Below are 12,663 nucleotides of genomic sequence, written 5' to 3'. Positions count from 1 at the left end.
CGGAAGAAGATCAGTTCATCATCCTTAATTAGGTGAATCACAGGTGCCAGCCTCACCTGGGGCAGGTGCAGTGCAGCCAGTCCGGGCCGACTCCAGAGCAGAGCCCCCCCGTCCCGTCAGAGAGGGCAGCTTGGGGAGGACCACCGGAGCTCCTCCTCGGGCACGGCCACCGGGCCGCAGGCGGCGCAGTGCACCACGGGGATGGGCGTGCCCCAGTACCGCTGCCTCGATATCAGCCAATCCCTGAGCTTGGCGCTGGTGAGGTGCACGCCTACTTTGCCGTCCCTGGCCTTCTGGGTGACGGAAGTCGAACGCCTGCTCTCTGGTGAGGCCTGTGAACTGCGCCGAGAGGAGCGCACGTCAGGGGGGGGGCGGTCGTGACACTCTTATCGGCGGCGGGGGGCGCGCTCTGATGAGAGTGAGGCGTGTGGAAGCGACGTACCTCGGCGGAGTTCACCAGGGTCTGAGTGCCGTCTGAGAGACTCTGGCAGAACGGGGGTCCCACGTCACGCCCAGAGCGGTGGCCACGGACAGGTCCTCTTCACTACTGTCTGGGATACCTGTTTACAAAGGATACCCACACATACACACAAATAAGAAAAACACACACAAATGCATATATCAGACACACACACACACCCAAACAAATACACATAAGAGACAGACCCCCCCACACACACACAGACACACACACGAGATGAGGATGAAAGATCTACTGATTGTGCTCTGAAATCTCTCCCTGGTGAACATGCTGTGTGTGATGCTGTGTGAGAAACTGTTGACAGCCTGCATAGCTGCCACCTACACACTATCTGACACACACACACACTCACACACACACACACACACACACACGCTGTAGCGAGATAGAGAGACAGCTTTGGGAGAAATGTGCCTGTCATTTACCAATCACGGTATCCAGATGGCCGTCAAACGCCTGCTTGCTGGAGATGACCAGAGGCACCTCCTGTCCAGTGAGCGGGCTGCGAAGCGGTCACCTCCGTCAGCGAGTCTGGAGGAGGAGAACGGGAGGTGAAGAGGAGCAGGAGGAGAGAGGAGGAGCAGGAGGAGAGAGAGGAGGAGAACAGGAGGGTGATAAAGGCAGGAGGAGAGAGGAGGTGCAGGGGAGAGAGGAGAACAGAAGGTGGAAAGAGCAGGAGGGGAGAGGAGGAGCAGGAGGAGAGAGGGGGAGGAGAACAGGAGGTGGAGAGAGCAGGAGGAGAAAGGAAGAGAGAGGAGTAGGAGATAGCAGGAGGAGCAAGAGAGCATCATCATAATCATCAGCTCACCCAAGCCGGGCCGGAGGGCGTCCTCCAGGGCCGACGCGGGCGGGGCTGCTGCCATGGAGCAGCCGGTGGGAGGGCAGGATGGCCAGGTAGGCGGCTTCCGTTACAGGGCCTCCGGGGAGGCCGTGTAGGCAGCCAGCGTCTCCCCCGTCTCCTCACCCCTCACCTGGGGGGAGAGAGAGAGCAGAGAGGGGAAGGGCCGTCAGGGGACTGTTTGCAACGCTTGGGCAAAGGGGGCGGGGGCAGGGCGGGGAGCAGGTCAGGCGTGTGATGAAACTATCTGAATCGAGACACAGCTCACAGGAGAGCGGAGCAGTTTGTCTGTCAGGTATGGCCCATGATAGGGGACAACACCAGAGATTGTTATTGAGGGGGGGGTGGGGGGGGGAGAGAGAGAGAGAGAGAGAGAGAGAGAGAGAGAGAGAGAGAGAGAGAGAGAGAGCGAGAGAGAGAGAGAGAGAGAGAGGCGAAGCTTCATCCACAAGCAGGGGGCCGTTCAGTACACGACGGGGAGAGTTTTAATGGTTCTGGCTGACGTAATGAATGTTTATTTAAATGGGGACAGGTTAGCGGGAAAGGGTTAATATAATAAAGAGTGCCGGAGCAGAGGTCATGTGATAACACCACCCTCCAGTGACGGGGACCTCTTCTAATATGTAATGTAATATCACAGTTGCCAGCCCTCCCCCCGCTGGTCTCCACAATGGCCTGCGCTTTAATTACCTTCCTGATGGATGAGACGCCACATGCACATATAGACCTTAAGTCTCTCTCTCTCTCTCTCTCTCTCTCTCTCTCTCTCTCTCTCTCTCTCTCTCTCTCTCTCTCTCTCTCTCTCTCTCTCTCTCTCTCTCTCTCTCTCTCTCTCTCTCTCTCTCTCTCTCTCTCTCTCTCAGGGAGTAAATCAAAGTCCCTCTTGTCTTTCGAGGGCCGCTGCATAATAAGGATAATCATCTCGGCGTGGGCTTCTAGGAAGCCGGATTTTAAACGGTGCAAGTGTCAATATCTCCAAACAGGCCGGAGAACACAGTCAATTAGAAACCAATGTGTGCCTGCGTTTGTTTGGGTAAATTGCCGCTCCGCAGATGGCTGTGGCGTGGAAATGGAAGCGCTCAGGCAAGGTGAAGAGTGTTGGTAAGCAGAAAAAGAAATAACAGGAACAGAGAAATTGAAAACGAAGAAGGGCAATCAATCAGAAAGGGGGGGGGGGAAGTGAGTGGGAAAATGAGGGGCGAGCGGGAGGAAGGAGGTTAAAGGATTAAGATGGCGGAGGAGCGCAGGGCGGATGGAATGGAAGCAGAACGCGAGGAGAAGGAAACGGATTGGAGGACGGATTGGAAGGCGAGGGGAGGGGGGCGGGAGGGGAGGGGGTTTTACCTTGAGGTGGAAATCAAAGAAGCAACCGCTGCAGTCTCCAATCCAGTTTGCCTGCATGGCTTTGACCCCGTACCACTCAGGCAGGTCCGCCAAGGCCTCCAGCAGGGGCTGCAGGGAGACGGAACGAGGAACAATGAAACATGCCCTACAAACGCACACATCGTTGTCGTCGTCCTCATAGGTCCAGGGGTACGGTTCCACCCCTCCCTACACAGATACCGTGTGACGGTATCCGTCCCTGTCTTCTCGTAGCTTAGATTCACGTCACGAGTCACGAGCCAAAGATCTTTAAACGCAGCTGTAGGAAGTTCAGCCTTGAGACGTTCTGGTTGGCTAAGGGCTGGGGAAACCTTACTTCAGCCGGAGGAGGAGATGTGATTGCATGGCAGAAGGATTAACCAGTGTGTTACTTTCTAAAAATAATGTGAGGGGCACATCAACAGACCTCAAAGAGCGGGGTCTCGGTGTGACGGCCCGGCCAATTTATTGGAACAAAGCAGAGCAATGTGACCCGGGTCACGACATGCAGAGGAAGAGGGATTTGAGAAAATCCTACTCGCCCTACATTCCGGGATATCACCACACACATGTACACGCACGAGCACGAACACACATGCATTCTTTGTGGTCTTTGCGGTGATGGAGCGCCATGCAGTCCTGCATTTAATCATGACGCTCTCGCTCACACACACACACACACACACACACACACACACACACACACACACACACAGTTAGTCTCAGGATTAAAAGGAAGCAATGCATATCAACGAGGCTGAGGCCAACAAGCCACAGCTGGGCATGAGCCGGGCGATGTGTATCGCCCCGGCTCCCTCGCCCTCTCAATATGTCACCGTTTATTACCCCTCTCCCCCATCGCTGTGTGCTCCGAGCGGGCCTCACCTCATCAAGGCCCCTCCCCTTCCACCCATGCAAATATAAACAGGAAGAAAGACGGCGGGCAGCAGCAAGCCTCCCGTGTGCTGCGGCATGTGTGTCGTGTGTGTCGTTTGTCTCGGCTGTGTATTTGGGTCACGTCGCATGCATTGACTCCTGCTGGCGTCGGCTAAGCTGACTTCCACCGCAGGCTTCAGGCCCCGGCCAGAGTCTCACCGATCCTCGCATGTGTGGGCGACACGTCGCAGCCAGCTAAAGCAGATATATGAACACAACCACAAAAGCACAAGAACTGCGAAACGGGGCCACGTTTGTGTTGATAATTCTTCTCGCCGCTACATTCAAAGGCGCAGACCTAGTTGATGTCACACATCACACACACACACACACACCAATGGCGGTCGAGGTGACAATCGGCTCCGTTGGGTCAGGTCAGGGGGTCAGGTGTCTTGCTCAAGCCGACACTTGAGCCAGGAGACGCCAAACCAGCAACTCCTGGATCGTCAGACAATATGCTCTACCCACTAGTGGTGGATTTCATGATTCGTTTGAATCAGTTTGCGTCGGTCAGTTCGCCAAGAAGAGTCGTTCGAATCGTTTGTTCGTTCGTTCAGTCGCGTTTCCGGTAGCGGTGAATCATGGTTCTCAGTCACTGAGTCGGTCAGACTCGGCTCCTCCCTCGTTCTCATTCAAACGAATCACGCATGCACGGTTCTCAGCTGAGTCGGTCAGACTTGGCTCCTCCCTTGTTCTCATTCAAACAAATCACGATCGTGCAATGGTGCAAACGGTCATCAATCAACACAACATTAACTAAGTTCCTTTTAGCTGAGGAGCGCTTCATGTTCGGAATCGGGATATTGTTGCCCGTCTGGCTCTCGTGACTTCTCAGTCCTCGAGTCTTCACTGCTAAACACAGTCAGTGAACGAACGGCGACTCGCGAGTCAGCGCGACTCAGCGACTAGTGGGTGGAGCTGGGAGTCGAGTTTCGGAGAACGAACGATACGAACTGAAACGGGGAATCAGGTTGGTTCGTTCATGTTAAAGAGTCATTCGTTCGAACTGATTCGTTCGCGAACAAGCCATCACTACTACCCACTGAGCTGTCCCACCCAAACAGTGACAACGTTAAAAAGTGGCAACGAGGCAGGATAATAGAAGTGAGAACAAAAGAGGGTTGAAGGAGCCCATTTTTCCTTTGTTTCTGAAAATAAAAAAAGGAAATAGTTTGGCAGAGAACCCAGCTACAAAGAGACTAGTACCACCAAGGACGGCAGTTGCTATAGCAACAAGGAAATGCTATAAAAATGATATGACAATAAAGTGAGAGTACTTAAGGTTTAAGTTTGTGTACATTCCTGTGTATTTATGTGCGTGTGTGCGCATTCGTGCATGTGTGTTATAAGACATCATTATTTAATGATAATGAGGCAACAAAGCATTTTATCAGACAAACATGTCCGGAGACAGCCACACCGAGAATGAGAAGTGTTGAAATAGTGTTATACATTCCAATATGTACAATTATTTAAATACGCACAAGAATATAAAAAACACCCATTGCTATATTAAGGTACGTATTAAATATAAACCCTCACTTTTCAAGACTAAAACCGAATTCCGTATAAACAAACAATATGTACTGAAAAAAACAAGAAAGTCAATAATGTAATGTCTATAAAATAAATTAACACATGAAAAGAGGCCACTAAAGGGAAACGACAGTGCGTGCACCGACTCCATCCATCATCTCAACGACCCTGCAGTGTAGCAGCAGCCAGGCCGCATCGTAGATTACAGTGTGCAACATGCGTGATTACGCATGAAATTGAAAAATGAGTGTAGCTGGTTAAATACAGATGATGGCTTTTCCAATATTTGCGTGTATTGACAAAAGAGGCGCAGCCGGCGCAGCAGCACAGCGGACAAATAGCAAACCTGTTTACACGTCGCGTTACGACCTGCTCTCAATTTATTTTTAATTTTTTCATTCCTTCAATTTTTTCCTCTCCATTTCGTTCCTTTATACGTCGCTCTCGCCCACTCCCCGTGCGGCGGCGGTGGCGGTGGCGGCGGCGACGTTCCGGGGGAGGGAACAGGCGGTGTGGCGGCGACACATTGTCACAGTGGGCCGCTTCCGCCTCTGCTCACACCTCGGACGAGGACGAGCGGCGTGTTCCAGCTCTGCCTCCCGACACTGGCGTCCAAATGGAAAAAAAAAAAAAGAAGAGCGCAAAGAACTGGAAGCTCCATGAAGCCATTGCTCATCCTGCAAATCCGTCCTCTTCTTTTGTAACACAGCTTGTTTTCACAGGACGGGAAACGCTCCGATGACAAGAGGGACAGCTCTCGCGTGCCAGGATGGCCTTTTCAAACATCTAGCTGTTCATTTGCTGTTCCCATTAATAAATCATTTTTTAATTATATCAAAATGGCAGTCGGACGTTAGTTCCCCAGTCGATCATCCTGATTCACAAGATGCCTCTCCTGGATTTCTCTGAGCCCCGTTCTTCGTGTGTGTGTGTGTGTGCGCGCGTGTGTGTATGTTGTGTGTGTGTTGTGTGCGATGTTTAGCCCGACAGGAAACGTGTATGCATTGCATGTATAATGCATGCAGCACCTCCATCAGTGGACGGCTGTGATAAATCTCGCCGCGCCCGGGGAAGCATGATTTCACCCAGCAGCCTGGCTTAACGCCACAGGGCAATCAGAGTGGAGGTTTCTCATCAGCCAGCAGCCAGGGGAACATTACCCACAACCCTGGCTGCCTCTCCTGGCCAGGGGAGGCCAGGACTATAAATGACAGCCTCCGTCTGGGGGTCTGATTGTGGAGGTAGAGGCAGAGACTGAGGGGACCACTAACCCCACCACCACCACCTCCTCACCCACCAACACCTCCACCTCCGCTACCCCCACCATCATCACCTCCCCCCTCCAACACCAACACCTCCAACTCCGCTGCCCCCACCACCTCCACCACAAATATCATCACACCATAATCTCCACCCCCCCCCCCACAACCAATACCTCCGCCACCACCACCACCTCCTCCTCCTCCACCGGCAGCAGCAGCAGCACCACCACCACCACCACCCACACCCAGACAGCCACCTCTCCCACCACCACCCCCAGCGTCTGCCATCCCTGACATTTACAGCTGCTCGGCCCCTCTCACCAGACACTGCTGTCCATGTCAATCAGTCTCCAGCCCACGCTCAGACACACACGCGCGCGCGAGCACACACACACACACACACACACACACACACACACACACACACACACACACACACACACACACACACACACACACACACACACACACACACACACACACACACACACACGCACAGTAGCAGACACGTTTTAATAAACAGGCCACAGACACATGTAACGAACCCCTTCCCCTAGACACACACACACACCCTTGTGCACCCCTATGTCATAGGACATAGTGGTGCGAAGGGTGCACAAGTGTGTGCACGTTAGCAGGGACTCGGTAAAGTCCACCCACGCCAGGGTTTGAAGACCAAAGAGCCAAAGCCGACGGTTACCTTGGCATAGTCGGTGGTCTTGATAAACCACTGTTTGAGCAGCCTCTGTTCCACCAGGGCGCCAGACCTCCAGGACCGGCCCTGCTCATCCACCTGCTCGTCTGCCAGCACCGTGTGGTCCACGGGGTCCCAGTTCACCAGGGCCTGAAATACACACACACACGCGGATCAACACACACAGGCACATACACAGAGCCACGCACGCACACGCACACACACACACACACACACACTAATTATAAGAACCTGCAAACTAAGCTTGACTTCAATTAAATTGCACAAAAAGCTGCCAGCGAGGTTTGATAATTTTAATGTCCTTTCTGCTACTCATAGTGGAGACAAGGGGCCATTCTCCTGGGAGAAAGGACAGCGAATGGAATCTCGGCAAATTCACCCACCTCTTTCTGATAGGCCAGTCCTGCTTGGAATAGTTTGACGAACAAGTACTGGGTCCACCTGTAGTAATCTGGAAGGCACGTTGTCACTTCCTGTCAAGAGCAAACAGAAGGAACCGCGGCGGTACAACATCACTGACCAGCTCACCCCGGGGCCCCCGCTGGACATGCTACGGCGTGGTCGGGTCCCACTGCGCTTCCCAGGGAGCGTCACAACACTTTTCTTTTGTACGTTGAAAAGACATCAACGTACAAAGAATAATGTCCTCATTTGTGAAAGTGAAAGTGGGGACGGCTAGACGGGCGTAGCTCGGCTTGGGTGGAGCTGACCGGGGTTAACATTATACATGGGGTGAACGTGCACAGGAAGCCTCTCTTTTGAAGGGACTGTGTGATGTGTTCCACCGACTCACCCGGTCCCAGTTAAAACAGAGACCCAGGCTGTCCAGCTGCTCTCGCATGGACTGGATGTTGCTGAGGAGAGGGGACAAGACGGGACACCATTAGGACCGATGTGAGTGGGCGATAGAGGAGGCAAAAACTTGTGTAGCTGGAAAAGGTGAAGCAATTAGAGAGGGAGACAAAGGAGACCGATGCTCTCGCTCGCTCAACTGGCTGTAGCCGTGTGACTGTAAAAGGGTTTGTGTTGTGTACCTTTTAGTCCAGTCCTCTGGGTCAAGGCCTCTCTCGATGGCAGCGTTTTCTGCCGGAAGTCCAAAGGCATCCCAGCCCATCGGGTTCAACACCTGTGGAGGGAGGCACCATCTCAGTCAGTACCATCTGCACCACAGCATATCAACACAGTCCGCCCCGTTAAGGCAATTCCCAATACATAAGATATGGAAAATAAGGCTTGTCTGTGTATAAGAAAACGTTTGCCGTCAACGTGTTTACAGTTCTCCAAGATAATGCAACTCGGTTTATTTATAATCTCAATCAGATGATCTCCCACTGTAAGTTAGCCACAAGGACACAGGCATACACACACACACCAACACACTCACACAACGCTTGTGTGAGTTGTTTGCCTCGCCCACCAGAACAGAGACAGTGTTTTAATCAACATTTGTGGGGTTACTTGTACTTTGTGTTCCTATAATGATAGGGGCCTAATTAAAAAGGGGAATGAAGGTTTACCGCTGTTATTGAAGTTTCACTATATTCGCTTGCGAAACAAAAGCTAGTTGAAAAATGTGACTTCTTTCTGATTAATCTCCTTCTAAATATTGGACACTGGACTATATTTCACACTATCGGAATGCTGATATAGATATTCAACTCGTTTTTTTCCTAACATTGAGAACAGGACTTCTGGTGGCGCACGACACAGCATGACAGCTTAGAAACAGAGCTCCGGTACCAGCCTTTAAATTACCCCTAATTCAAGCGTTTTTGCTCATTCAAATTTATACACACTGAATAAGAATCGATGGGGATAAAAAATGCGGGTATGGGATATGGGTTACGGAACAACGCAGATCGGCAAATTGGCAAAGAAGTCACGGCTAGCGAAACTTTAGAAGGTCAAGATGGCGGCCCCGGAGAAGGCGATACTTTGGACCTAATCTGTGTAGCCGTGAGCGACGTCATGACCGCGGGGATGGCAGCGTTCCGAGCCGAATTGAAAAAAGACCTCTCCGACTTCCATGCCAGTTTTCGGGAGGACATTAAAAAACAAATGGAGGAATTTTCCACAGAAATAGATCGGAAAATGCAAGATACGGCGGGCCAGATTGAGGGCGCAGAGAAACGCATTGATGAGATGGAGGAAAACATGGCCGATGTGGAAAGATGGGACATTGGAGTGAAGGACGCCCTCAACCAACTGCTTCGCGACCAACAAGTTCTGCGGGATAAAGTCTGATAAAGTCTGTCTGATCTTGAGGGTCGCTCCAGGCGCAACAACGTTAGGATATATGGCGACAGTCTGCCCTTAGATAGGGACCGTGACCTGGGTATAGAGCACGCTCATCGCGCTCTGGCACCAAAACCGCCTGCAAGTGCCCCTCCACGCTCGATAGTGGTCCGGTTCCTCCGGTTTTCAGTGAAGGAGAAGGTTCTCCATACAGCTTGGAAAAAGGAACTGCGTGTCCAAAACAAACAAGTATTTTTTGACCATGATTATGCGACGGATGTGCAAAACAAGCGGCAGGAATATACACGTCAAGAAGGCACTCAAGGAGACGGGAATACGCTTCCAGACACCACTAACCAGGATGTGCGTCTTCTTTGCAACGGGCACCGTCATGTACAACACTGCGACACATGCTGCGGAGGATCTGCGCAAGCGGGGATTTACCGTGGGTGAAGTTACTCGCGGGACCAAGAGTGCAGGTGTTACGGAGGAAACACTGGCCCAGCTGCTCCCTTGGGAAACAACGGAGACCCGTCGCGGCAGAGACAAGGACTAAAGGAGTACCGGACGGAGTCGGGAGCAGCATAGTAGGACGGGTGAACGGTTTAACTGTCAATTTTTCATTATCAGATCTGACGGTGAGATAAGTCACTCTCTCTCATATTTCTATTTTATTTTTGCATAGTCTGCTCCATTTTTATTTAAAAAAAAACCCGAACCTGGACCCGAGGATTAAGGCTACCCTCTATAAGGATTAATAACATTTAAACCCCTGTCCAGCACTTTCTTTTGACTTAACAAATACACTGTACTATAAGGCTGATACCTACGGTGCGCACAGACAGAGAGCCACAAGACTATCTTTCTTCTCTTTTTTCTCTCTTTTTGCTACAGAGGGGCCCCACTTTGTGGCCTGCTCCCCTCACTGTCGAGGCGACATGTCACCTTACTTGTTGGAAGCTCAGTTTGATGTTCTGTTTTATAGTTCTTGTTTTCTTGTTCTACTTTATTTTCTGTGTTTTGAGGTCTGGGATATTTCAAGTGCAATGTGCCGTGAGTACACATAATGCAATACCAACTCTATAACATACTGTCATTGAATGTAAACGGGCTGAATAATCTGATCAAAAGAAGTAAAATGATAACTAAATTTAAAAAGGAGAAGGTAAACATTGCATTTTGGCAAGAAACTCACCTTTCTGGTCCTGAACACGAAAAACTTAAAAAAAAATGGGCTTTAGGAACTCTTTTTACTCTTCATTTAAAAACGGAAAACGGAGGGGAGTTGTTGTACTAATTTCAAATTCAACCAGATTCAAATTTATATCCCAAATCAGTGATAAAGATGGTAGATTCATTCTCATTAAAGGAAAAATAGATCAAAAAGAAGTTACCCTCTTTAATGTGTATGCCCCCCCTGGGAGTGATAAATCATTTTTCAGAAAGGTGTTTGATTTGATAGCCTCTGAAACATATGGGACTCTAATATGTGCCGGAGACTTTAACATGCTATTTAAACCCCTACTAGATACAACAAATAGAAAGAGAAAAAGTAACACTACTGAGAAATATATAAATAAAGTACTAAAAGACCTTGGACTGAATGATGTATGGCGGTTTGTGCATGGATCGGTCCCAAGCTACACTTTTTATTCTGCGCGACACTCAGTTCACTCTAGAATCGACTATTGCTTTATGTATGGTGGGGATTTACATGGAGTAAGGGATTGTAGAATGGGCCCGAGAGACCTCTCGGACCACTCTGGAATTTATCTGACGTTACATTTAGACAGTAGACAGCGCAAAACACTGTGGAGACTCAACACCGGTATGTTGAACGATCCTGCATTTAGGAATTCAATAGTGTCTGATTTAGATTCATATTTACAGGATAATGATACCGGAGATGTGAATCCTAGTATTTTATGGGATGCAGCTAAAGCCGTTCTCAGGGGCAAAATCATAGCCAGGACATCAATGTTGAAAAAGATAAAAGCAACAAAATTATCAAAACTGCAGGAAGAATTAATAGATTTAGAGCGAACGCAAATTGTCAATAAAGAGTCCAGTATCATAAATAAAATCAGAAATTTAAAGCAAGAAATAGATAAAATATTAAGCGAGGAAGTTGAGAAAAATATTATATTTATGAAGCAAAGATACTACGATTCAGGCCCTAAAGCGACAAAGCTGTTAGCTTGGAGGCTCAGAAAACAACAAGCTGAAAATACAATCCACAAGATTAGAGACCCTGTTACAAAAAAGATTACTACTAGTATCGATGGTATACAAACGGCTTTTGAAAATTATTATACATCTTTATATTCTCAAAAAGAACATAGTAATGAAACGACTATACTTGAATTTTTAAACTCCCTAGACCTTCCTGTACCCCAATAACAGTAGAAGAAATAGAAAAAGCTATTACAAGTCTTAATTCTGACAAGTCACCCGGTACCGATGGTTTCCACCCAGAATGGTACAAATCCATGAAAGAACATCTGCTCCCTTTACTTGTATCCTGTTTTAATTATGTTTTAAAAGAAGGCTCTCTTCCCCCTTCTTGGAACGAGGCTTTTATATCAGTCATCCCTAAGGATGGAAAGGACAGGATGGAGTGTAGTAGTTTCAGACCTATTAGTGTTTTAAACACGGATTATAAACTTTACTCAACCATCCTAACCAAAAGAATGGAAACTGCAATGCCACTATTAATAGATGAAGACCAAACAGGTTTTATGAAAAATAGACAAACTCAGGATAATATAAGGAGAGCCTTGCATATTATTCAGCAGGTTAGGGAGGAAAATATTAGCTCAATGATCCTCAGTTTGGATGCTGAAAAAGCTTTCGATTCGGTTGGGTGGGAATTTCTCCATTTAGTGATGAACAGATTTGGCTTTAGTAAAGATTTCATACACTGTATTCAAGCTCTTTATTCTTCTCCTACCGCAAGAGTAAAAGTCAACGGGAGTCTTTCCAACTCTATAACTTTGCAACGTGGCTGCAGGCAAGGCTGCCCATCCAGCCCTAGTCTATTTAATTTGTTTATTGAACCTCTAGCTCAAGCAATTCGGCAGGAAGACGGACTGAAAGGCATATCCATGGAAGGTGAGGAGTACAAAGTAGGACTTTACGCAGACGACGTATTAGTCACGATCCTGGACCCGGACTCTGGCTTACCTGTACTAATGAAAATGTTAGAAACATATGGGACACATTCAGGTTATGTTCTTAATGTACACAAAACCCAGGTCTTGACATTTAACTATACTCCTACGCAAGACTTTATTACAAG

At 49.0% G+C, this 12,663-nt stretch overlaps 1 protein-coding gene across 1 annotated transcript in view; it reads right to left on the bottom strand.

Moving 5' to 3' along the window:
• The window catches only part of lars2 (leucyl-tRNA synthetase 2, mitochondrial), a 38,878-nt gene that overhangs the window by 11,289 nt on the left and 14,926 nt on the right, over positions 1 to 12,663 (bottom strand). The window contains 16 exon segments of the mRNA XM_084472298.1: positions 57 to 84; positions 87 to 149; positions 152 to 305; positions 307 to 339; positions 443 to 496; positions 499 to 560; positions 907 to 988; positions 990 to 1,012; positions 1,290 to 1,323; positions 1,325 to 1,393; positions 1,396 to 1,452; positions 2,664 to 2,771; positions 7,116 to 7,259; positions 7,514 to 7,603; positions 7,924 to 7,984; positions 8,165 to 8,256. Coding sequence (XP_084328424.1) covers positions 57 to 84; positions 87 to 149; positions 152 to 305; positions 307 to 339; positions 443 to 496; positions 499 to 560; positions 907 to 988; positions 990 to 1,012; positions 1,290 to 1,323; positions 1,325 to 1,393; positions 1,396 to 1,452; positions 2,664 to 2,771; positions 7,116 to 7,259; positions 7,514 to 7,603; positions 7,924 to 7,984; positions 8,165 to 8,256 — 1,154 coding nt within the window.

Source organism: Micromesistius poutassou (assembly GCF_964030765.1).
Source record: "Micromesistius poutassou genome assembly, chromosome: 8".
Taxonomy (NCBI): domain Eukaryota; kingdom Metazoa; phylum Chordata; class Actinopteri; order Gadiformes; family Gadidae; genus Micromesistius; species Micromesistius poutassou.
Note: the sequence above shows the minus strand (reverse complement) of the source record. Positions and strands in the feature narration are given on the sequence as shown.